At 39.8% G+C, this 24,340-nt stretch overlaps 1 protein-coding gene across 2 annotated transcripts in view; it reads left to right on the plus strand.

Annotated features, from left to right (window-relative positions):
* THSD7B (thrombospondin type 1 domain containing 7B) overlaps nt 1-24,340 on the plus strand; it is a 751,247-nt gene that overhangs the window by 341,662 nt on the left and 385,245 nt on the right. For both annotated transcript variants that reach the window (XM_036856921.1, XM_036856923.1), the window contains exons 7-9: nt 5,651-5,842; nt 7,460-7,694; nt 17,752-17,867. In XM_036856921.1, coding sequence (XP_036712816.1) covers nt 5,651-5,842; nt 7,460-7,694; nt 17,752-17,867 — 543 coding nt within the window. The remainder of the gene's footprint in view (nt 1-5,650; nt 5,843-7,459; nt 7,695-17,751; nt 17,868-24,340) is intronic.

Consider the following 24,340-nt stretch of genomic DNA (forward strand, 5'->3'; position numbering starts at 1 on the left):
TAAAGTATATAGCATAGGTATGGTTTAAACATTAGGTTGATGTGGAAAGCCCAAAATCTGAAAGCTACATTGGTGTTAAATTTACATGGTTGCTTGACCAGTAGCCAAAGAGAGTCTGTCATGAGCTATTTATACTTTAAGTACCGTATACATTTGAACCAGAAAAAGAAGCATTTTTTAGGGAATCCTGAGTTTATTCATATGTTCAAGAAGGTTTCTCTCAGGTGGACCTAGAGGTTATCATACTAAGTGAAGTAAGTCAGACAGAGAAAGAGAGATGTCATATGATATCAGTTATATTTGGAATCTAAAAAAAAATGATACAAATGAACTTATTTACAAAACAGAAATAGACTCACAGACATAGAAAACACACTTATGGTTACCAAAAGGGAAAAGGCAGAGGGATGGATAAATTAGGAGTTTGGTATTAACAGATACACACTACTATATATAAAATAGATAACAAGGACCTACTGTTTAGTACAGGGAGCTATATTCAGTATCTTTTAATAACCTATAATGGAAAAGAATCTGGAAAAGAATATATATATATATATAATTGAATCACTTTGCTGTACCTGAAACTTCCACAACATTGTAAATAAACTCTACTTAAAAAAAAAAGAAAAGAATCTTTCTTTCTCTCATCTAAGAACTGTTGTTTTTAGCCAGGAATTGGCAAGCATGAGAACAGTAGTATGAACTAGGGCCAGGCCCTAGTCTGGTCATCTATGCCAGGGTCTCCAGAATCACAGACAAACAAAACTGAGTGATGAATATGACCCTGGAATTCCATCCCTAGGTATATATATATATAAATAATTGAACTCAGGGACTCAAACAAGTATGAGTTTGGATGAATGGATAAACAAATCTTGGTATATATATATACAGTGGAACATTATTCCATCATAAAATGGAATGAAGTAGTGATATATACGACAACATTCATGAGCCTCCAGAATATTATGCTAAGTGAAAGAACCCAGATGCAAAAAATCACAACTTATATGATTCCACTGACATAAACTATTCAGAATAGATAAATCTGTAGAGATAGAACAGTAATTGTTGGCTGTCAGGGTCTGAGGGAGGAAGTAATGGGGAGAAACTGCTTAATGGGTAAAGGGTTTTACTTTGGAGTAATGAAACGTTTTGAAACTAGATAGAGGTGGTAGTTGCCAAAACATCGTGATTTACTAAATGCCGCTGAAGTGTTTACTCTAAAATGGTTAACTTTGGACTTCCCTGACGGTCCAGTGGTTAGGACTCCACACTTCCACTGCGGGGGGCACGGGTTCGATCTCTGGTCGGGGAACTAAGATCCCGCATGCCTCGCGGCCAAAAAATAATAATAATAAAAATAAAAAATAAAATGTTTAATTTTATGTAATGTGGATTTCACCATATTAAATTATTAAAAAATCGTGAGTGACAAGGTTGGAGCAGCACCATATCCCATATTTTCAGAATCACAATTGGTTTAAGTAAGTCTACTCTGTGAGGAGAGAATGTGGAGTTTGTCATTATTGACCCCAGGGAGTGTGGTAAGAACTGGGAGTAATCTTAGAGTCTTCTTGAAAGATGAATTCAATTTCCCTCTTAAATATACTCAATTTTTTGTAATATTAGATTATAAGAGCTTGTGAAAATCACTTTTAATGACTAAGTTTCTGTCCCAGGTGCTGCTTTATTTTCCACACTTGCCTGAGATTTCAGTTGGTCTCATTGATCCATCCATGAAAATGAAAACAAGAAAGTATAAATGCTCTTCTTTTGAAATGAGTTCTCTCTGTGCAATAGGAAGATCATTATTACCAATGTAGATGGGCAGATGAGGTTATGCAGGCTTAAGGGCTTTATTTTTGGCTCTTAAATGGTTTAGATGAGCCACATATAAATAAAATGATCTGGATAATTATAAGCAGTCTTTATATATTATGTGAACTCGTCTGTGAAGTTGTTGGTGGTTATTTGTACGCATATATGCACAGTAAAGCAAGTGCTTTCCATGGTTATGGAATAAGTATCTAGAGTTTTTAGATCAAGAATGCCGTTGGGTTTTGGCGGTGTACATCTTTGCAAACAACATTTTTTTTTCTTTCTTTCCTTCCTTCCTTCCTTCCTTCCTTCCTTCCTTCCTTCCTTCCTTCCTTCCTTTCTTTCTTTCTCTGTGTTGGGTCTTCGTTGCTGCACGCGGGCTTTCTCTAGTTGCGGCGAGCGGGGCTGCTCTTCGTTGCGGTGCGTGGGCTTCTCATTGCAGTGGCTTCTCTTGTTGTGGAACACGGGCTCTAGGTGCGCAGGCTTCAGTAGTTGCAGCACGCAGGCTCAGTGGTTGTGGCTTGCAGGCTCTAGAGCGCAGGCTCAGTAGTTGTGGCGCACGGGCTTAGTTGCTCCGCGGCATGTGGGATCTTCCCGGACCAGGGCCCGAACCCGTGTCCCCTGCATTGGCAGGTGGATTCTTAACCACTGCGCCACCAGGGAAGCCCCAAACAACATTTTTTAAAAGGTTTTAAAGGTTCCTCTATATTGAGTCCTCCCTCTGTTGTTGGACACCCTGCTGTGTTTGTTGTATAAGTGATTTATAATCCCTAGACTATCTCTGAAAAGTAAGTGTTATTATTTCATTATTGCAGATGAGATAACTGAGATTCAAAGAAGTTAAGTGATATGCTCAAGAGGATAAGTGGTGCTGGGCTTCACCTTCAGATACTTAACTGTGTCTGGCTAGGCCACCTGTGACTAGGATCCCATCGTGCAGCTTTTCTTTGGCAAGATTTCTTATAAAATAGCTCACACAAGAATTGAAGAGCCTGCCCATGACTATTAGCTTGGCTTCGCTAAAGAATAACTTATCTGATTGCTCACATTTCCAAATTAGTCCATATCGACAAGCTATCAAAGTGTTGGTGGGAGTATTGACATTTCACTGCACTGTGGAAATGGGTATATCAGTTTATGGGAAAGCTTAGGTTTTAAAAAGCATCCCAGCACCAGAAGTGGATACTAAGGGTGCTGAATGATGGATGACTGGGGAGGAAGTTAAATTTAGGTAACGGGAAACCTGAGCGTTTGGGAATTGAAGGAAGGCGGAAATAGAACAAAATTGGTGTGTCCGTCTAAGTTATTCAGAATTTGATGTCAAACAACTCTTCCAACATGGGCTTTCTCTTCTCCTCAGGCAGCTTCAGGATTAACAGTCTTCCACATACCTTGTATTCTCCCATCATTATACCTTTGTTGACAGTTGCATTGACTGGCATGCCCTCCCTGATTGCCACCAATTCTCACCCTGTCTCTTTCTCCTTGTTGTAAGCCTTCTGTTCTCAGACTAGTTCCCCAGAGGTCCTTCTCTTCCCTAAATCACTACAGCATTCTTTATTTAAAACACACATTTGCAACTTGACATTTACTTTTGGACTAGGTTTTATCTTTATGTATTTATAGCTCATCTCTGTTACTAATCATGAGTTCTAGGGGGATAAATCGTAGTATCTTCACTTATATTTATGCCATTATATGCCTTGGACATGGTATATGCTCATCAAATAGTAGTTGATAATTTTGTAACTCTTGAAGGCAGGGTTTTCTCAAAATATGTTAATAAAAATACCATTTCTGGGAGAGGTGCTCCCTAAAAAAGGATGGCCGTTGGTCAAATAAGACTGAAAAATACTACATACCATTTCCATTGAAGGAAGTTTACATGGCAATTGGCATTTTCAACACACACTACTCTCCAATGGTGAGACCAATTTTACTCTTTTAATCTAGGACGTCTCAGCTTCCCCCCCACTGTTTAAAGGAAGAGCTCTTCAAATATCTCTTATTCATCAAAATGTTATTTGCAAGACACTGCTTTAAAGTGTTTTTCTGTAAAAAAATTATCCTCATAATATTCACAGATGTGGAAATTGAATTTTGATTAGATGTAGTTTGTATGTTTAGTTTGACCTGCCTACTTCTGTACTTGGGAAAGCACTCCCCCTAAGCTGTATTGGGTGTGTGTGTGTGTGTGTGTGTGCGTGCGCGTGCGCGTCCGTGCACATCCATGTGCATGTTTGCATGTACTATACAGTGTGGACTCAACCTGAAAATAGATTGAGACTGAAAAGAGTGATTGGAACTGGTCTTTCAGCTCGATTATCTGCTAGAATCTCCATTACTTCTCATAATATGCTTGAAAAGTTTTATTTGTACCTCAAGGGCAGTGAGCCTGGCCTCATTTACAAATATGAATGCAGATCTTAGGAGGGCACTAGCTTCTCCTCCAGGCAGTCTTGCTCACTGTCAGCTTGTTTTATTTACTTCCTCTGAAAAGGAATATCCATCTCTTGGAATTAGACACAATATGTCTAATGGGGAAACCAGAATTTCTGGAGTCAGAAAGTTTTCATTTGCTTCCCAACTCAGGCCTGTGTGACCCTGAGCAAGTTTTCCTTCCAGAGCCACTGACTCCTCATCTATAAAAGAAGATGAGTCAACCCTGTCTATAAGAGCATCTTATAAGGACAGTGCCTGGCACAAGGGAGATACTGCATAAATATTAGTTATTTTTTGTGTCAGACAGATTATGACAGGAGAATTCCATGGGCATAAAGTCCCAAAGACAAAACTACCTGTCTCCTAGAGTTGCCATTCCGCATTCATGTTGTTGCTTCAAACCATAAATGGTTTTACTATTCTTCATGCCTTCTGTATTTATGAGGTGACTGTGAATGGGGGGGGGCATAGTAAGAGTTGAATTGTTAGCTATAAAGAAAAACATTTGAATTCTAAAAATGGTGAAAAAGTAACCTAAAAGAGAGCTTAGAAAAAATTCATTGTAATCATTTGAGATATGGAAAAGCAACTTAGAAATGAGCCCCTTTGTCTTGTCTGTTAATTGATAATTGTAAAACTCCATCCCCCATTATCATATATACATGTGTGTGTGTGTGTGTGTGTGTGTGTGTGTGTGTGTATGTATTTTGGTTGCACTAATTCATCACATCATTCAAAGAGGGAATAGATTAGGGAAAATTTTGGACTTGCTTTCAACTTTTATCTCAACACATTATATAATTTTAGCCACAGATTCATTTCCATTGTGCACATTTACCACTGTGCACAAACAGAATAAAAGTATCACTGTGTGGTAATCTCGCTTAAGGTAACATATTTGGAGGTGAAAGCACCCAACAAAAAATTAGACTGATAATTTGCGGGGGGCTGCTGAATAGATTGCTCGACATAAATTGTGTTTTTCAGGCCAAAAGACTCCTCTGACTCCCATTTTGCAGAAATACATGTATCTGTTACACATGGTTGTCCATAGCATGTCAATCCTGTCTGTCTCCAGCCATCCATGGCTAAATTGTTCCTGAAGGAAGCCCACTTGTACCTGGGAAGGATGACAAATGGCAGTTTTGATGCTGTATCTACCTTTCCAAATGCCAAATTATCTCTTGACAGTTTTTCTTGAAATAAATATTATGAATGGCTGAAAAAAAATCAGGTTTTTGCATGTTATTGGTTTAGAGACACCAGTGAAGTGAAGTCTTCTAAGCTAAACTGAAGTAATAGAGGAAGCAATGAACCTAAATGTTCCTGGGACTGGCCTCGATTTTACATTGATCGACATCTGTCTTGCTCTGGTTGACTACAGGAGAAGATGTGTCAGGGACTCTCTGCCCAGCATCTCCTCCTCCTGAGCAGATGGTGTGTGAAATTCCCTGCCGGATGGATTGTGTGCTGAGCGAGTGGACAGAGTGGTCATCCTGCTCCCAGTCTTGTTCAAATAAAAACTCCGATGGGAAACAGACCAGGTCAAGGACTATCCTGGCGTTGGCTGGAGAAGGTGAGTAATAGGAAAGGTTTCTGTTCCCTAAATCCAAATGAACAGTTTGCTTTCCATGCACGCCTTTTCTCTCTAATCCTCTAGTTTATCTATGCTGGGTTCCCATATGTGTATGACTTGTTTTAGCCCATACTATGTACAGGCCATGGCAATCAGGTGGACGTCAGTTTTCATTATACTTTTTTAGGGAAGGAAACAAGGCTTGGTTGATACACATCCAGCTTCAGATTGCTCATGCAGTTGGGAACATAATTGGAATATGTCTGGTAAAACGAGTTCTAAATTAGGAATCAAGAGACATGGCTTCTTGACTGGGAGCTGCCACTAACATTGGCAGACTACCTGATCTGTATGTCCTCATTTCCTGCTCTGTCAGGCTGGCATGTGGTGAGAGGGGAAAAGATGAAGGCTGTGAAAACGACTTTCAAGAAGCTAAAAGGTGCTATGGGGATATAAACGGGTGACTTCAGAACAAATTAGAGAAGCAGCTGTTCCTGTCATTTAAAGCAATGGTCTCTGTCCCCAGACACATACGTCATTTCATTTCTTTCAGGCCCTCCCTTGGCTTCGTCTGCCGACAGCTCAGCTGGGGCAGCAGAGCAATATGGCCACTGGCTTTGAGGGACTCCTTTTTAGACAAGATTCTGTCTGTGGTCCTAAGAAATGGGGCCAGGGTCAAGAGGAATGAAAATTTTCATATTCTTAAAGTGCAGTGGCCTCCCCCTCTTGTCTGTTATATTTCTGGAAGGAGAAAAAAGTCAATATAATGGGGAAAAAAATAACAAGAGTAACAAAACTAAGGTCACAAGTCTTCCCGAGCATTTGGCCCACTGAATAAAACATTGTAGTGTGGGAGAGAGGAATAAAATCAATACTTTAGATAAATACCAGTTTTGACATGGATATAAAATTGTGAAAGAAAAGATAGTAATGAAATCTGATTGTCTGACTCACCCAAGAGTGTAAAGCTGCACATCTGTCTGGTCTCCCTGCCTGTGTATAACACATTGTCAGATGTTATTTCAGAGTTTAAGGATGGGCTATCTCCTGCCAAAATTTAAGAGAGATTTCTGGATTTCTCAAACTGCAGTAAAATGCACTGCTTGAGGGAGGATGGATGTCCTAAAGTGGTTCTCTGAGAAAAATAATACTGTCTTAGGAAAGAGAGACCATATGTAGGTAATGTGTGTGTCTGAGTATTTGTGTTTGATCTTATATCACTTCAAGGTCATGGGCTATTATATCTAACTGACTAATTTATGTAGGCATAATCATACTAAAATAAAAGCAGATTTCTTTGGAGTTTATCTCAGAGATACATGATCCAGAGGTGAGCGGTAGAATCAACTGATTTTTAAAATCTAATTGGCATACCGTTGCCTGTTATTGAGGAGAGAAGGGTGCAATGTATTGTCCTCAGGATAAAAGAACCATGACCATAGCATCAGAAGCGGGGTGCGGTGGCCCAGGCCTTTGGAAGATGGTATCAAAATGCTGTCTTTCTAGACCATTAAAACAGTAAAAACAACAAAAAATAAGAATGACAGTAACAACAGCAGCAGCAACATGGTAATAACAGCAACAACTCTGTATTCTTTTTTATTTTGATTTTTGCAGGTGGAAAACCATGCCCCCCTAGTCAGGCCCTCCAAGAATATCGTTCGTGCAATGACCATTCCTGTATGCAACTCTACTGGGAGACATCAGCTTGGGGCCCCTGTTCCGAAGACACATTGGTAACTGCCCTTAATGCAACCATTGGCTGGAATGGAGAAGCTACGTGTGGTGTGGGCATTCAGATGCGGAGGGTCTTCTGTGTCAAGAGTCACGTGGGACAAGTGATGACAAAAAGGTATTATCAATAACTAATTGTAAGTGCATAGGACTATTGCATAGTTGAGTATTTTTAGTCAGAAACATTTTTCATGCACTGAATATGTCTCAGTCTGTGCTAGAGTAAGAGATTTTTGTTTTGTTTTGTTTTATTTGACTCTTAAAGACTAAACAAAGTGCCTCAACCAAAGGTAGACACTTTTTTGTTATGTATGCATTAATTAATGGAGAACAGTAAATATAATGCCCACAAATATTGAATCTGCTTGAGTAATCAAACTTTCTAGAGCTGATATCAATATTTTGGGCTCTTTTTCAATCACATAAAGACTAGGTCCACAACAAGGTAGGTCATGCACTTTGAAAATATGGGGCTGTGTTATACTGTTCTTTAGATCTCATTGACCTTGTCTGCAGTGAGCAATAAACCCATATAGACATTTTGAATAGACTAATCCATGCCCTCAAGTAGGTTTACAATCTCATACCTGCTATACTCTGCACATGGAGATGTAAATTTTTAAAAAACTGTAGGAGAATTTGGACATGAGGACTAGTATATAGATATCAAAAAGGGTCAGGAACAATTGCAAGTGATGGAGGAAAAAGAGTAATTGACTGGTGAACTCAGCTGTGGGAGTTTCTTCTCTAGAACAAATGAGAAGACATAACTCTTCCTCGAGTCCATGCAGGAAGGCTCATGGAAAAGAAAATGTAAGGCACCTAAGTTATATACAGAGACTGGGTAACTGGCCTGTCCATAGAGATTTCCAAGTGGCCATGTTTGAACTAGTTCCCTTCGAGTGATGAAAGACCCCTACTCCAGCCACAGTAGTAGTGGGTCACCAGGATGGGCTGGTGCAAACTTTGGTCTAGTGTCACAAACTAGGCAACTTAGAGCTGTTTCCCAGGAATCTTTAAGTTGGGAAAATGAAACCCTCTCTTCTTTCTCTCCATGATGTTCTAAGTATATGGGGTGGAGAGTTGCCATAGCCACGGTCATGCCTGGTGGAAAAAGCAGGAGGAGAGAGTAAAGCCCATGCTCAGAAAGAGGCAGAAACTGAAGCAGAACAAATCCTGGCAGCATCAAGCCCTGGTCCCAGCCCCCCTAAGTGCACTCCTGCCTTTCCTGGCAACATAGGCAACTACATTTGCTCTTCTGCCTAATTCAGTCCAATTTGTGTTGCTGTCGTGGGCAACTCAAACACCTGATTAATTTCATCTTGGGGGCCCCATGATGACGGGCTCTGGGCCTTATCCACACTGCCATGGAAGCCACTTCAGCTGTGTGTAAGGAAAGTCATAGAAGCTCAGTTAAGGAAACGAACTGCTAACGGCAGATGGAGGGCAGACTGGCCAGATACTGCTGGTTTTGGAGCATGTGATGAGCAGGTGGCTATGAAAATGCAAGGGAAGATGCCTATGACTTGAAGTGAAGCACAGTCAGTATAAGACTTCCTCTTTTTCTCCTCCTGAATGTGGCTTCCAGAGGGCTGGGGCTGGATGGCCTTCATTATTGCCACTGCAGATTTTAGAACAGTATCTGGCATGTAGCTCTTGTCCATAAACATTTTTAGAAGTCATGAATTAATTAGACCTGTGTGTAGGAAAGTAAAAGGGTTTGACAGGGAATGGATATGAATTGCAGAAGTTTGAGAAGCTGACATTTATCCTTTGCTTTAAGAAAAAATATTTTATCTACCATGATAAAGTTTGGCAAAGGGGACTGCCTTGAAGAGTAATGAACAGATCATACGTATGACCTTCTGCTCTTATTAACTCATAAATGTTATTTCTGCTTTAGCATCCAACTCTAAATTGCTTGTGATCTTTTTGGAGCATCAATTTATATCACTTGTGTGTTTCAGCTTACCTGGTATCCATAATACCATGTGGACCGATTGGGTCAATGGGCGATATAGCCAAACATAGACCATAATGTTTGCATATCGCTTGGGTCAGGTGATAATCTAATTCATGGGGTTATGGTACAATCCTAAAAGGCTTATAAAGATATTATGCAGACAAGAGAACTCCTTTTATCTTGAGAAGGACTGCAGCCCTGATAATGCTCATTTTTATGATGTAAATTTTCAACTGCTTAAAAAGAGATGCATGAAATATTAGCTTGAATATACAAATAGTAATAAATATAGCTTAGGTATAGGAATGAATGCTATGTGAAACGCAGCAAATTATTATTCTTTAGAGTGATGAGAAAATTTAGCATTCCTGAAGTCTGATCTTCTCCCTTCCACAAAACTTTCACCTCTGAACCACAACAGGAAAAATCCACTTGATATGAATGTAATTTGTTTTTTTTCTTAGTAAAGAAGCATTAGAATTGAGGCTGACAGCCACCAAATACATTATCATCACACTTTAAAGGCTATTTGGACATGAGGGGATGGGTTATGTGTTCAAATAGCCCTCTACTTCCTCGTCTAGCCTCATGATTATATTGAATGACAATTTTTTATTAAAGTCTCTGAGCCCATCAGCTTATACTAATGTTAACTTAATGATATTTTGTGACCAGAAAAACCACAGGGCCAAAAGTTTATAGTTTAAAGCATAATTCACAAATGCATATGCTTTTATTTGATAATCTACATAAGTAAGACTAAAATATTATTACAGTGAATAACCTCCAGTTATACTCGGTTTTCCAACATAGAAAAATGAATTGCACAGATGTGTTCCCTAACACACACACACACACACACACACAGAAAGACATTACTGATTACTTTTTGCACTTTTAATGAGGCTGCAGACTTAACCTAGTTTGAATTCTTACTGTATGTCTCCAAACGATCCTGCTAAACAAGAGGAGCCTGCATTGACTTAAGTAAAGTTAATTAAAATTCTTGAGGTTAATGAGATTAATTGAGCTAAGAAAATAATACCTAGGGTCCAGTGAAGCACATAGTGAAATAGTGAGATTATCAGCAAGAGAAAGTATCCTTTGCCTTGCCCTTTCAGAAAAATATGCTTTTGCTCTTTTTTATGTGAAAGCTGTTGCAGTGGAAAAAATTTCCCTGCCATTTGTGAAATCCTTGGGGTGAGGGTAATGGCAATAGAAAGAGGAAAGAAAAAGAAAATATCCTAAAGAAAGAGTGGCCTTCAGAGTAGAAGAAAGAAGCATGTCTCCATGGATTGGATGGGCTATTGTAATATGTTTTATCTCTAAATCCACTGCACTGGGATGCACAGAATTCCTTGCAAGTTCTGGCTTCCCAGGGTTGGTGTTCTGGTTTCCATGTAATTGTATAGGTTAGAATGTTACCATAGCATGAGTAATAGAACTGATCATATCAGAAAATAAGGACTAGCTAGGACACAACTCAGACAGAAGTGAGAGCTTGTTGGGATATTTGGGGGATTTTGTTTGGTTTTGTTTCACTACCCAATGTTTATTTTTTCAGTTGCAATGTGCAAAAAATAATAATAAAGATTTAAATCACACAACTCAAAGCTGTCCAAAGGTCCTGTAAAACACTTTCTGCCTTTCATGGGAGGACGCTGGGCATTTGGTGAGATATAGTAATGGCGAGCTCCGTTTACACATTTAATGTTTAAAAAGTTGGCAGGTTGAGATAGTCCCTCAGTCCCTGGGTTGGAGGACTGCTCCCAGAGATGGAGCACAGTGTCTGCCTCATGATTATGGACACATAACTGAGAAATGGCAGATCTTTGTAGCTCAGTTTGATGCATTTCAGCACAGGAACTAAAACCGACAGGGTGACCAAGAGGCAGTCGTTATGAAATACTCCAGTGAAAGTCCAGGAAAATATATATATTGAGATGAAGTGTATTCACCCTTTTACCAAGAGTATTGCCAATCTAGAATCAGAGTGTTGCATGAGAGCAGGAAGTATAAATTATGACAAAAGGCAAGAAGCCATACTGTGTTTACTCACTAAAACATGAATCCATATGTTACCCTGGTTTTTAAGGCTTCAATTTTGTTTTGAAAATGGCTGGATAAATTTGCCTAATATTCCCAGAGATTTGTCTTCAGGCTCCACCAGCATAGAATACTTGTCAATCATTCACTTACCATTACTAAATACTTACACAGCATTAAGATCTGGTATTTTTAAGATATGATATGAGATGGAATTCTACCATCAAGGCATTCAAAATTAGTGTATGTATAACGCATGCCCATGTGCATGCACACACACACAAACACACACACACACACACAGAAAACCAGCAACGCAGAGGATATCAAAAGCTTTTTTTTTTTTAAGTCAGTGACGATAAACAATACAGAAAATAAACATTATAGTGTTTAGAATTGGAGGACACATAAGTTGCTAATGGTCAAGGAGAGTATTTTTGGAGATTAAGAGTAAATTTATGAAAATTAGAAATGTGATGATCCGAACCAAGATGGCAGAGTAGAAGGACGTGTTCTCACTTCCTCTTCTGAGAACACCAGAATCACAACTAGCTGCTGGCCAATCATCAACAGGAAGACAGTGGAACTCACCAAAGAAGATACCCCACATCCAAAGACAAAGGAGAAGCCACAATGAGACGGTAGGAGGGGTGCAATCACAGTAAAATCAAATCCCATAACTGCTGGGTGGGTGACTCACAGACTGGAGAACACTTATACCACAGAAGTCCACCCACTGGAGTGAAGGTTCTGAGCCCCACGTCAGGCTTCCCAACCTGGGGTCCGGCAATGGGAGGAGGAATTCCCGGAGAATCAGACTTTAAAGGCTGGTGGGATTTGACTGCAGGACTTCGACAGGACTGGGGGAAACAGAGACTCCACTCTTGGAGGGCACACACAAAGTAGTGTGCACATCGGGACCCAGGGGAAGGAGCAGTGACCCGAAAGAAGACTGAACCAGACCTACTTGCTAGTGTTGGAGGGTCTCCTGCAGAGGTGGGGGTGGCTGTGGTTCACCGTAGGGACAAGGACACTGGCAGCAGAAGTTCTGGGAAGTACTCCTTGACATGAGCCCTCCCAGAGTCTGCCATTAGCCCCACCAAAGAGACCAGGTAGGCTCCAGTGTTGGGTTGCCTCAGGCCAAACAACCAACAGGGAGGGAACCCAGCCCCACCCATCAGCAGTCAAGGGGATTAAAGTTTTATTGAGCTCTGCCCACCAGATCAACACCCAGCTCTACCCACCACCAGTCCCTCCCATCAGGAAGCTTGCACAAGCCTCTTAGATAGCCTCATCCACCAGAGGGCAGACAGCAGAAGCAAGAAGAACTACAATCCTGCAGCCTGTGGAACAAAAACCACATTCACAGAAAGATAGACAAGATGAAAAGGCAGAGGGCTATGTACCAGATGAAGGAACAAGATAAAACCCCAGAAAAACAACTAAATGAAGTGGAGGTAGGCAACCTTCCAGAAAAAGAATTCAGAATAATGATAGTGAAGATGATCCAGGACCTCGGATGAACAATAGAGGCAGAGATCGAGAAGATGCAAGAAATATTTAACAAAGACCTAGAAGAATTAAACAACAAACAAACAGAGATGAACAATAAAGTAACTGAAATGAAAACTACACTAGAAGGAATCAATGGCAGAATAGCTGAGGCAGAAGAACGGATAAGTGACCTGGAAGACAGAATGGTGGAACTCACTGCTGTGGAACAGAATAAAGAAAAAAGAATGAAAAGAAATGAAGACAGCCTAAGAGACCTCTGGGACAACAATGAGGTATCACCTCACACCAGTTAGAATAGGCATCATGAGAAAATCTACAAACAGCAAATGCTGGAGAGGGTGTGGAGAAAAGGGAACCCTCTTGCACTGTTGGTGGGAATGTAAATTGATACAGCCACTATGGAGAACAGTATGGAGGTTCCTTAAAAAACTAAAAATAGAATTACCATATGATTCAGCAATGCCACTACTGGGCATATACCCAAAGAAAACCACAATTCTAAAAGACACATGCACCCAAATGTTCATTGCAGCACTATTTACAATAGCCAGGTCATGGAAGCAACCTAAATGCCCATCGACAGACGAATGGATAAAGAAGTTGTGGTACATATATACAATGGAATATTACTCAGCCATAAAAAGGAACAAAATTGGGTCATTTGTTGAGACGTGGATGGATCTAGAGACTGTCATACAGAGTGAAGTATGTCAGAAAGAGAAAAACAAATATCGTATATTAACTCATGTATGTGGAACCTAGAAAAATGGTACAGATGAACCAGTTTGCAGGGCAGAAGTTGAGACACAGATGTAGAGAACAAACGTATGGACACCAAGGGGGGACAGCCGCAGGGGCGTGAGGATGGTGGTAGGATGAATTGGGCGATTGGGATTGACATGTATACACTGATGTGTATACAATTAATGACTAATAAGAACCTGCTGTATAAAAAAATAAATAAAATTCAAAAATTAAAAAAAAACCCAAAAAATCTCAGATGAGAGGTTGGGGTAAATGACTTTTCAAACCAGTTTTAACCCTACAGTTCTGATTCTCATTTTTTAATTTATCTTTTATTGGTATCTACATTATCTCAAGAGTATAGATAGGACTATATACAAAAAATAAATGTAATTTTGAAAGGTTGCATGCAAATATGTTTTAATTGAATCATAAAAAAAAAAAGAAAGAAAAAAAAAAAGAAATGTGATGATCCTGGGAGGGGTAGACAGCAAATAAATAGAAGGGAGGAGGAAGTTGAACCTCTAAGGGAAAGGTCAACATTATTGGGAAAAGAAATGAACAAAAAGACAGTTTCACTCCTAAGAGAATATTTGACACCTATCAGACCAGGAATCACATTTCAGGAAAGCCCTCAGTTCATGGCCTCTATAAAAGCAGTGTAACCTGAGCTTGACCTTTGCCATTGAGGGTATGACACCGTTTCTCACTTGTGGACCTAGAAGAAGAACACAGATAGAGAAAGGGCACCATGTCACGAGGAGTTGACATTATGCCCAGTGAATATTTATTGTGAGTGCTGTTAATAAAGTATAAATTGAAAAGTAGGCAATATCAGTTCCCCGAAAGAGATTAACACCACACACACACAAAAATAAAAACAAAACCAGGAGACACAAGAACACTTTGGGAGGTGTTGGATATGTCTGTTACCTTGATTGTGGAGATGGTATCGCAGGTGTTTGCATATGTCCAAACTCATCAAATTATGCACATTAAATAAGTGCAGTTCTTTCTGTATCAATTATACCTCAATAAAGGTATATCTAAAACATTTTTTAAAAAGAGATGAACACCTACTGCTAATTGAAGTGAACAAAGTCCCTGCAGAATAAGCCACCCTCCCAGAAAGCCTGAAGCCAAACCAGCACCACAAGAATTTCTGAGCTATTTGTGGATGTCTGAGTGAGTGTGTCCTGGCTGGGTCCCTGCACCCCCAAGCCCTGCTGCCCCGCTGAGCACACAGGAAAATGACATTCCTCATGTTGTACTTTCATTTCCAGCTAGACACCAGGAGAGATTGGAGAGGAGATAGAATAAATAGCAGTTCAATTTAATTTTAGGAGCTTTCCGGGTACGAATAAAGGACTTGGGAATGAGTTTAGTGTTTTTTGCTAGTTCTACTAAAGTATGACATAAATTTTCCTTACCAGAATATCTTGTTTAAATAATGCTATATCCTCTAAAGAAAGACACTCTTTTTTCTTTCTATTTTTAGGTTCATTGAATTGATCTATTTGATAGACAGTTTTTTGTGTGTATTAAGGATGATTAATAATAATGCCACTAATAATAATTTATTGATAATCAATAATTTATTAAATTACTAATAATTTAATTTATTTAATTAATTATAATGAATTCTTTTTCTGTGAGTATGTACATTTCTGTTTTAATTTATCTTAATTAAAGTATTAATATGCTCCATAGGAGAAGTAAAGTAACACAGAGGGACTGATGGTGGAAAGCAACGAATCCCCCACCTCCTGTTCCACTTAGCGTCCCATGTCCCAAACACAACCCCTTTTTAATAGTTTCTATGTTTCTTTTCTTCCTCTCTCTCTCTTTATTTTGACTGGGTAAGCCTTCACATCATTCATAAGTTATAACAAAATACAAGGAGACATATAATGTATAACAACGAACAGCCTTGCATCCACCCCTGCTCCCATCCATCCCTTCCCTACCTCCCGTCCTGCCACTGGCAACCACTTTATTACTTTCTTATCTACCTCCATTGTGTCTTTATGTCAAGGCATTCAAGCACCAGTCTATATCCTTGTCCTCCCTCCCTTTCTGATGTTTACCTCCTAACTCTGAACATCATTCATATATCTCTTCATTTATCAATGTCAAATGTCCATTTACACTAGCTCCTCTACTGACTTGACTCCCCTCACATTGTTGGGGTTCCGTTGGTTGGCTGCATTAACATTTTTGATTAATATACTGAGAACTGTATTTCTTATTTCATGTCTATTTATTGGCTCTCTGACCACCTGCTCTGTTGGATGAGGACGTCCAAGCCGCCACTCTCTCTCCCTCCCCTTCCATCTCCCATCCTTTACCCACTGTGCCTTCACCTTACAGTGGCAAGTGTAAGATTGTGTACCTTCTGTTCACAGTCAAATTCCCTGTTTTGCCTGTGTATTCCTTCTAAAGTTTTAAAACTAAGAATGGGTTTTCATTTTGGTAATTATGTAAATTGACAAGATCTGAGCTCAGTCAGATTCTCCTTTTTTATTACGTGCCCTCTTTTTCTTCCTCTCCTCCCCCAGCCATTATTAGTCTCCTCTCTTACTTTTTCTTGGTGTTTAACAATTGGACAGTCTTTGTGTTTGCATGTTGGTCATTTTGTATACAGCTGGTAGACTTTTCACTTTGAATTGTCAGCCTTTCATCAGCTCTGCAGTATTTTAATCCATGATTTCCGTATTTATTTTATCTCCTCCATTTTCTATTCTCTTCTACCGGAAAGTCTCAATTGTGTGAACTTGCTAGGCTGGGGTTTTTTCTATCATTATTTTTCTCAAGTGTTCTGACTCCATGTGACTTTGGATCCATTACTTATTCTTTCAGCACCTCAGTTTATTGTCTGAAAATGAAGATTACAATGCCTTTCACTGCAGTCCTTAGGAATAAATGAAAGAATGTGGGAAAAGCACTTCATTCACCACTGACTATCCAATACCAAAGTTCATGCTATCAGGCTTTATACACACTGCATCTCTGTGCTTTATAAGAAATTTATAGGAAACAGAATTTTAAAATGCACATATAAGTTGCAGAGTGCTTTCCTGTTTTTCCTCTTAGCATATCACTGTTTTATAAGATAATAAATGTGGATTTTAGCCCCCTATACTCATAAAAATAAGCAGACAAGCATGCAAATAAAAACAAAAACTTGCTTGCCATTTTCTGAGACTTTAGTTCTTCCAAGTGATTATGAATTCACTGACTAAGTTCCTCCCAAGTCTGAACATTACATTATCAGCAAAATAGCAGAATTGAAATGTTTCTCTTGTTAATGCTTGTTAGTGTGTTTGTTATTTGCAAACAAACATACTATTCTCATGTCTTGCTTATTCTAACTCATCAATTTACATGTTCTAAAAAGACACCTGCCAATTACTTCAATATTCTAAAATCATGTTAATTATCAAATATGTATAGTATTTTCAGTGGTCTTCACTGTTTTTCGTTTCCCAGTATATCCATATGTTGCCTTGTACAATATCACTGAATTGATGTATTACCCTGGATAAAACACTTTTCAAAAAATATATCAGATTTGTCCACTCTGAAAAAAATCAAATGTTATTTGAATTCATGCAGTGGGGAGAAACTCACTTAGCATTTGTCTTTCGTTGGTTTCAGCGATTGTTATTCCTTTCCTGGTCTAGTGAAAAGTATTTTGGTCTCTGGATCAAGAGAGACAAAGTCTGTTTCATGCTCTGCCTCTGGCTCTGAGCCCTTGGGCAAGTAGCTTCTCCTCCTGGGTCTTTCTTCCCACGTCTGTAAAAGGAACAACAGGGTCTCAGTGTTTTCAGTTCTGAAATCCTATGGTTCTACGCTAAACCACTTACTTTCTCCAGGAAATATTGACCTGGTCTCTTCACGTTGGCAGATGTCCGGAATCTACTCGGCCGGAAACAGTACGCCCTTGCCTGCTCCCGTGCAAAAAAGACTGTCTTGTGACCGCCTTCAGTGAGTGGACGCCCTGCCCAAGACTGTGCCAACCAGGTAGGTGGATGCTATTTTCTTAGTGTTTTCTTTCCTTCCTGATCTCCTGAATGCCTCTCCCACTGCTAAATAAGCGAGAGATGGTGGTACGGGGGCTCCCTTCTTTTCCATTTGCATGTCACCATGGGAGCAAAGTTTGTAACATTTGTAAATGAAGTCTTGGATTTCCAGATCCATTAAGATTTGGCAGGGAAAATATATTCAGCTATTACATGCCATTATTTTACAGGTGTGCGTTGTAGGGGTCCTCATCTTCTATTAACCCTGTTGTGGCATTTTGAACAGCCATTCAAACGTGGTTCCTTATAAAGCATGAATACCATCACAGTTCCTTTGTGGCTCCTGTGTGCTTAAGCCTGACTCCAGGCATCTTCAATAGAATGCAGGGCCTTAAGCACTATGCGTACATCACTGATAAATATAAGCCTATGGAAGAAGAGGGGCCAGTACATTAAAAAGTGTTGAACAGGTACAGACATTGGCAATATATGATTTCTATTTCTTTACTCTTAACGGTGATGCTTTATACATCTGGCTGTATTTGGAGTGCTGTGATCCAGGATACTTAATAGCTAAGTCCTAATAAACACGCGGGAGAACCTTTGTAAAATTACTGCCTTTCTTAGAACAGGTCTTTTCCCCTACACTTATTTCAGTTCCCTGCTGGAGCTAGTCCATGTGGAGATCCAAAAACTCCTAGTCCCAAAGCTCCGTTCTGGCCTAAGACCTAAACTTAATAACTTGGTCCATTTCCCCTAGTCTGACATCCTAGCCTTGGTCCTATGGATCATACCACTGCCATAGCAAGAAAAGGCACATGCAGGAAAAGGAAGGATGGAAGAATATTGACCCTAGTGCTCAAAGTAAAATGAGTCTCATCCACACCTCCTGGCCTTGTCTTGGCTGTCACATTCTCTCAAGCAGGGCCTGGATCTCACTGTATCTCTGCACTAGCCTCCTGCAAGAAGGGAGAGGGAAGCATGCAGTTCTGCGAAGAGACAACCTGCCACAAAGATTGAGATTATTAACACTTTTCCTTGGAAAATTCCAGCCCTGTGCCTCTAGGATCCCCCAGTTGCTCTTTGACTCACACATCTTCGTGGCGGTGACATGACAATATAGCCAATATTGACACAGATCTGCCTGCCACTTCAAACCACCTCTCAGTGATTGGCAAGGGGGTTGTGACAGCTCTTGGAGATTATCATCATCGGTATCTTATATTTCAGTGATGGGGCACCTGCATAAGGTTTTCTAACTGTGCCATTTCAACTGTCCTTTGTCAGTGTTAACCGAGTAGCATCCAATAAACTTTGCTTATGGATAGAATCAGAACTAAATGTGTTGAATACAAAAGAGCTTTGAAAATACAGTGGAATATTTATCTGATCTTTTGAGGGGTGGAAATAGCAATCTCTTCCAGAGACGCTCCAAAACTTATTTTCTTAAATGAAAATTCAAAGTAATTGATCTGGATAAACAGGGTTTGTAGAGTAGCCAGGGGAATGTCATGTCCAGACAGAATAGGACAGAAAAACTATGATCTCTATTCTGAACCATTTGAAAGGTAGCATTTAGGAGGTTGGCTTTTGAAATTTTAATAGTAATGTACCTGCAAAACATTCAAGCTCTTAAAGATAAACATTGGGAAAATGCAAGAAGATAAAATAATCTATGATGATGGAGGTTTATTGAAGTTCAGCTATTTCTTTTAGTTTCGTCCTCATAAGAGATTAGCATAATTCTTCTGTTAAATGGTTTTAAGAAAGGAAACGGCTGAATTAAAGAGAATACCCTACTGGCAGCCAGATATTTGTGTTAGAGCTGTCAAGGTCCCCTGACACTTAAGGAGGCATATTAGTTCTGTTGAGCCCATATGCCCCAGTGGCCAGAGATTACTTCAGCTACTGCTATTGCATGCATTCTGTATTCGAGAAAATTCTCTCTGCTGCATGAGCATCTTCTCCTAGTGCTGCCTAAGGATGGAGGAATCATAAGGCATGTGAAATAATTGCTCTTCCAGCAATTTTAGATTTTACTCCAACTTCCAGGGATTCAACTAGTTATTTAAATGGTTGGCATTGTAATGAAAATAGTTTTAAGCCTCTGTGGTCTCTTTTTACCTCCAATTTTTTAAGCCTAGATAATTCTTTTCACAGCCTGGCAGCCAGCAGACCTGGAGGACCATTGATTCAGTTTTCAGATTTCTTCCAGCTTTCCGCTTCAATACTGTTTACCCTCGTGTTTAGTTTATACTTTGGGACCAATATTTTTTTAAATAACTATGGGTTAATTAGGGGAGGCGATGATAGGGAAGAGATTATAGGAGGAAATGGTACCGCTAAATCTATGGTTCTCAAACTTTATTGATTCTGAATCACCTGGAAGCATTATTAAAATGCAGATTTTCAGCTCCATGACTAGATATTCTGACTCAATAACTATGGGATGTTTCCAAAAATTTGTGTTGTAAAAAGCTGCCACTGAATGGTAATGTATTTCCTCCCTTAAGATAAAAAAGGAACATAGATCCATAAACAAGTGCTACTTGAACTCTGGGCATACAGCCTGTTTTTCAGCTTCTTGAATGCATCATATTTTTCCCGGCTCAAGCATGGTAGAGTATGATGGCTAAGAACAGAGGTGCTGGAGCCAGATGGCCAGGATTTTGAGTCCCAAGGTTTGCTCTGTGACAGTGGCTGCATTACTTAATCTCTCTGTGCCTCAGTTTCCTCATCTGTGAAACAGGGTTAATAACCACACCTACATATAAGGAAAGTACTTAGAGCCCTCAGTGCCTTGTGTGGGGTAGGCATGGGGCAGGCAATTCTATCATCGTTCCAAGCCTTTGCAGCTGCCCTGTGTGGTGCTGGAGCTGTGTTCAGCTGCGCTTCCTTCTTGGTCCTCCGACCTCTAGATCAGCAGGGGCCTGCTACAGCAGCCTTTCCCCAGGAACGTTGTGTTCATCTCCTACACCACAGTGGACCCTCCCCACGCACCTCACTAACTAGGTCATCCCACAGCATCCTCCACATCCCCTTCATGGCACTTGCATACTTAGCCTTCCTTGTTAACGTCACCTTTGCTAGAGAGTATGTCCACAAGTGCAGGGACCACTTCTGTCATCTTCACCACTAGATCCTATAAACCCAGCATAGTAAAGGGTATAGTTGTCACTCAATTAATATTTTTTGAATGGACAGATGTCCTGTGAAGAGAGAGAAGAGTGTGGTTTTGAATCCAGGCAGTAGATTCTCTGTCCTCAAGAACGTCCTTCAAAAGATACTCTGGGAAATAGTGTTTTAAAGCAGTACTTGTCAAACTTAAATGCTTATACAAGTCCCTGGGAGATCTAATTAAAATGTTAAGTTCTAATTCAGTAGACCTGGACAGGACCTGGAATTAGACCTTTCTACAAGCTCCAAGGTGATAACCTGTATGTTGATTACAAAGCTCCAGGTAGAGGTGGGGTTAGACATTTTTGAGCAAGGCAATGACATGGTCAAAGTTATAAAGTGAAAAGAGTGGACTAGGGACAGAACAACAGGTGGGGACACAGGTAGATTGGGGTGTGGGGTGGAGTGAAGTGGCTTAACCTAAACTGAGAGGTCAAGAGAAGGATGGGCCTGAGTAGGTGGCAACCTCCACTAATGAGGATGGGGGAACTCTTTTGCACCTGTGGTTTCAGGTTGAGTCATCAAAGTTGAGAAGAGCTTATACTCCTAGTCCCTAAATTTGGCTGCACAATGGAATCACCTAGAGATTTCTTAAATATCCCAATGCATGGGTCCTACTCCAAGATATTACGATTTAATAGGTTTTTGGTATGACCAGGGAATCACTTGATTATGTGAATCCAAAACCAAATCCATTCTAAACCTCTCAGAAAGCCAAGGTGGTTTCCCAGGGGCAGAGTGTACCAGGAGTGATTTGTGTGTTAGTAATGGGTGAGTTGTATTAGGTTTTATTTGGTTCTGGCTGTGTTCATGATCTAAAAATCCTTACAACTTAAAAGTATTCTCAAGCCATGAACAATCTCTAGCTAGTAGCTAGCCTTGCTTCCTGTCTTCTTATTCCTGTTCATCTGAGTCTGTCCTTAAAGGATTAATGGTGGTCCCACATTCTTCGAAGCAAATCAAATAACTATCAAGCTGTGGCGCTCTTGTGGACTCTCCAAATTTTAAGTCCCAGTAAAAAAATTAGCCAAATGATCAAGAACCATTCTTTGGTGATGTTCTTACTAATTTCTCTATTCTTCCTTCAGCCTATAAAGCAAATACCTGCATAAATACTCAATACCGTTTGCCTAATAATAGCTACAGTTTGTTCATTGTAGAGGTAGCCCCATAGACTTTTTTCAGTACACAGATGTCTCACCTCATCCCACGTTAGAATCTCTTCACGTTGAAGGGACCTTTGCAGTATTAAAACTCACCATAAGTGACTCTTATACGTGGGCAGGGATGAGACACACTCATTTAGTGCTTTATCCTTTCAGGGTATCTTCAAATACATTTATCAATTATCATTGATAATTGTTTGCCTGGGTAGTATTGGAAATTAATTATCTTGGCCACTGATCTCATAACTATCACATTTAATGTTTTTACTTTAAAGTCACAAATCAGTACTGATTTTCTAAGATTTCTCTCAAGCTACCTTTAAAGGAGCTCACTTTATAATTTCAACGTTTAATAATACAAATTTCAGACATCTACATAAATTAATATAATGCTAATATAAAATATTACTGATTAATAGAATGCACTCTTATGCAGCCATCACTAAGTAAAAATTACCATCAGCTCATGGCCACCTTGTTTTGCTTGTTTTACTTGTTTTACTGTTATCCCCCTTCTTACTGCCAGTGGCTAATTTTGTAATGATTCCCAGATGTGTATATCACTTCCATGGAAGGGAAAAATATGTAAGAGGTAAAGTTATTAGACACTTCAGTAGATAAAACGTGGCATATTCAAAATAGGTCTTTCTGTAAATTCCTAGAAACCATGGAGCTAATGATTAATTATTTGTCAGTCTTAATAATTTAAGGCTGAGGGAGCTCCTTTAACTTTGATCTCTAAGGGGCATGCTGGCGAGCAGTATCATGGTAATAGGAAGGCGGAAGGCAAACTACTGCTGGGAATTGTTAGGCAACTTTATTTGGTGGGATCCTTTGCTCCTGCATCAAACCTCCTGGAGTTACGTCTTGAGTTTCCAGTGTCAAAGACAGTAATGATTTTTTAATGTCCAGGTGGTGTACTATATAGTTGTTAAGAATATGGCATCTCAAGTTAGACTTCCTTGGTTCAAGTCTGATCTTTGCTGTACAAGTCACATTAGACTCACTTTAAACTTTGTTGTGTTTCAGTTTTCTCCTTTCTAAAATGAGATAATATTGGCACCCAATTCATAGGATTAAATGAGAATAGGACACATGGCAGAAATTTTGATGATGATGATGATGATGATGTGAGTTCCTTAAGATTTGGAAACTTGTCTTTTATTTCGTTGCTATCCTGCATTATCTAGTTGTCCATGTGCTGGTATAATGCAGTTGTTTCCATGTCTGTATTTTTCTTAGATTATAAAACCTAGAAGGCACATGATGGGTGTTTAGTAACTGTTGTTGAATGAATGATTAAATGAACTCCATATCTTTCCTACTACCAGTACTAATTACTAAAGATTTTGCTTCCATTTAGATGAAACCAAAGCATTAACAGATTGTTCAGTGCATCCAGGCCAATTAGGGGAAAAGGTATTGGTCATTCAGAATGTCAAATAGGTCAAAAATCACCTTTCTCCCACTCAAAGGCATACTAGCATCAGCCTCTCTTTTTACTTACTCCTTTCAAGTGCATATGGTCCCCTCCTTCCCCCTAAGACCCATCATCTATACTTTTCTCCACCTGGGAAACAGAGGATAGAGTACTAATTTATACCCAAAGAATGAAGAGTCGGGACTTCCCTGGTGGCGTAGTGGTTAAGAATCTGCCTGCCAGTGCAGGGGACACGGATTCGAGCCCTGGTCCAGGAAGATCCCACATGCCGTGGAGCAACTAAGCCCCTGCACCACAACTATTGAGCCTGCACTCTAGAGCCCGCAAGCCACAACTACTGAGCCCGCATGCCACAGCTACTGAAGCCTGCATGCCTAGAGCCTGTGCTCCGCAACAAGAGAAGCCACCGTAATGAGAAGCCCGCACACCGCAACTAAGAGTAGCCCCTGCTCGCCACAACTAGAGAAAGCCCGCGTGCAGCAATGAAGACCCAATGCAGCCAAAAATAAATAAATTAATTTATTTTTTAAAAAATCCTAGGAATTGTAAAAAAAAAAAAATGAATGAAGAGTCTATTGTGTTTGAGTAATGAAGATTTGGGGCCTGGAACACCAGCCCCCAAAGTAGTGTTGAAGGCAATATAATCATCTAATGACTTTCCTTGAGAAAGTGACTTAATCTAAATCTAAG

Source organism: Balaenoptera musculus, chromosome 7 (assembly GCF_009873245.2).
Source record: "Balaenoptera musculus isolate JJ_BM4_2016_0621 chromosome 7, mBalMus1.pri.v3, whole genome shotgun sequence".
NCBI classification, from domain to species: domain Eukaryota; kingdom Metazoa; phylum Chordata; class Mammalia; order Artiodactyla; family Balaenopteridae; genus Balaenoptera; species Balaenoptera musculus.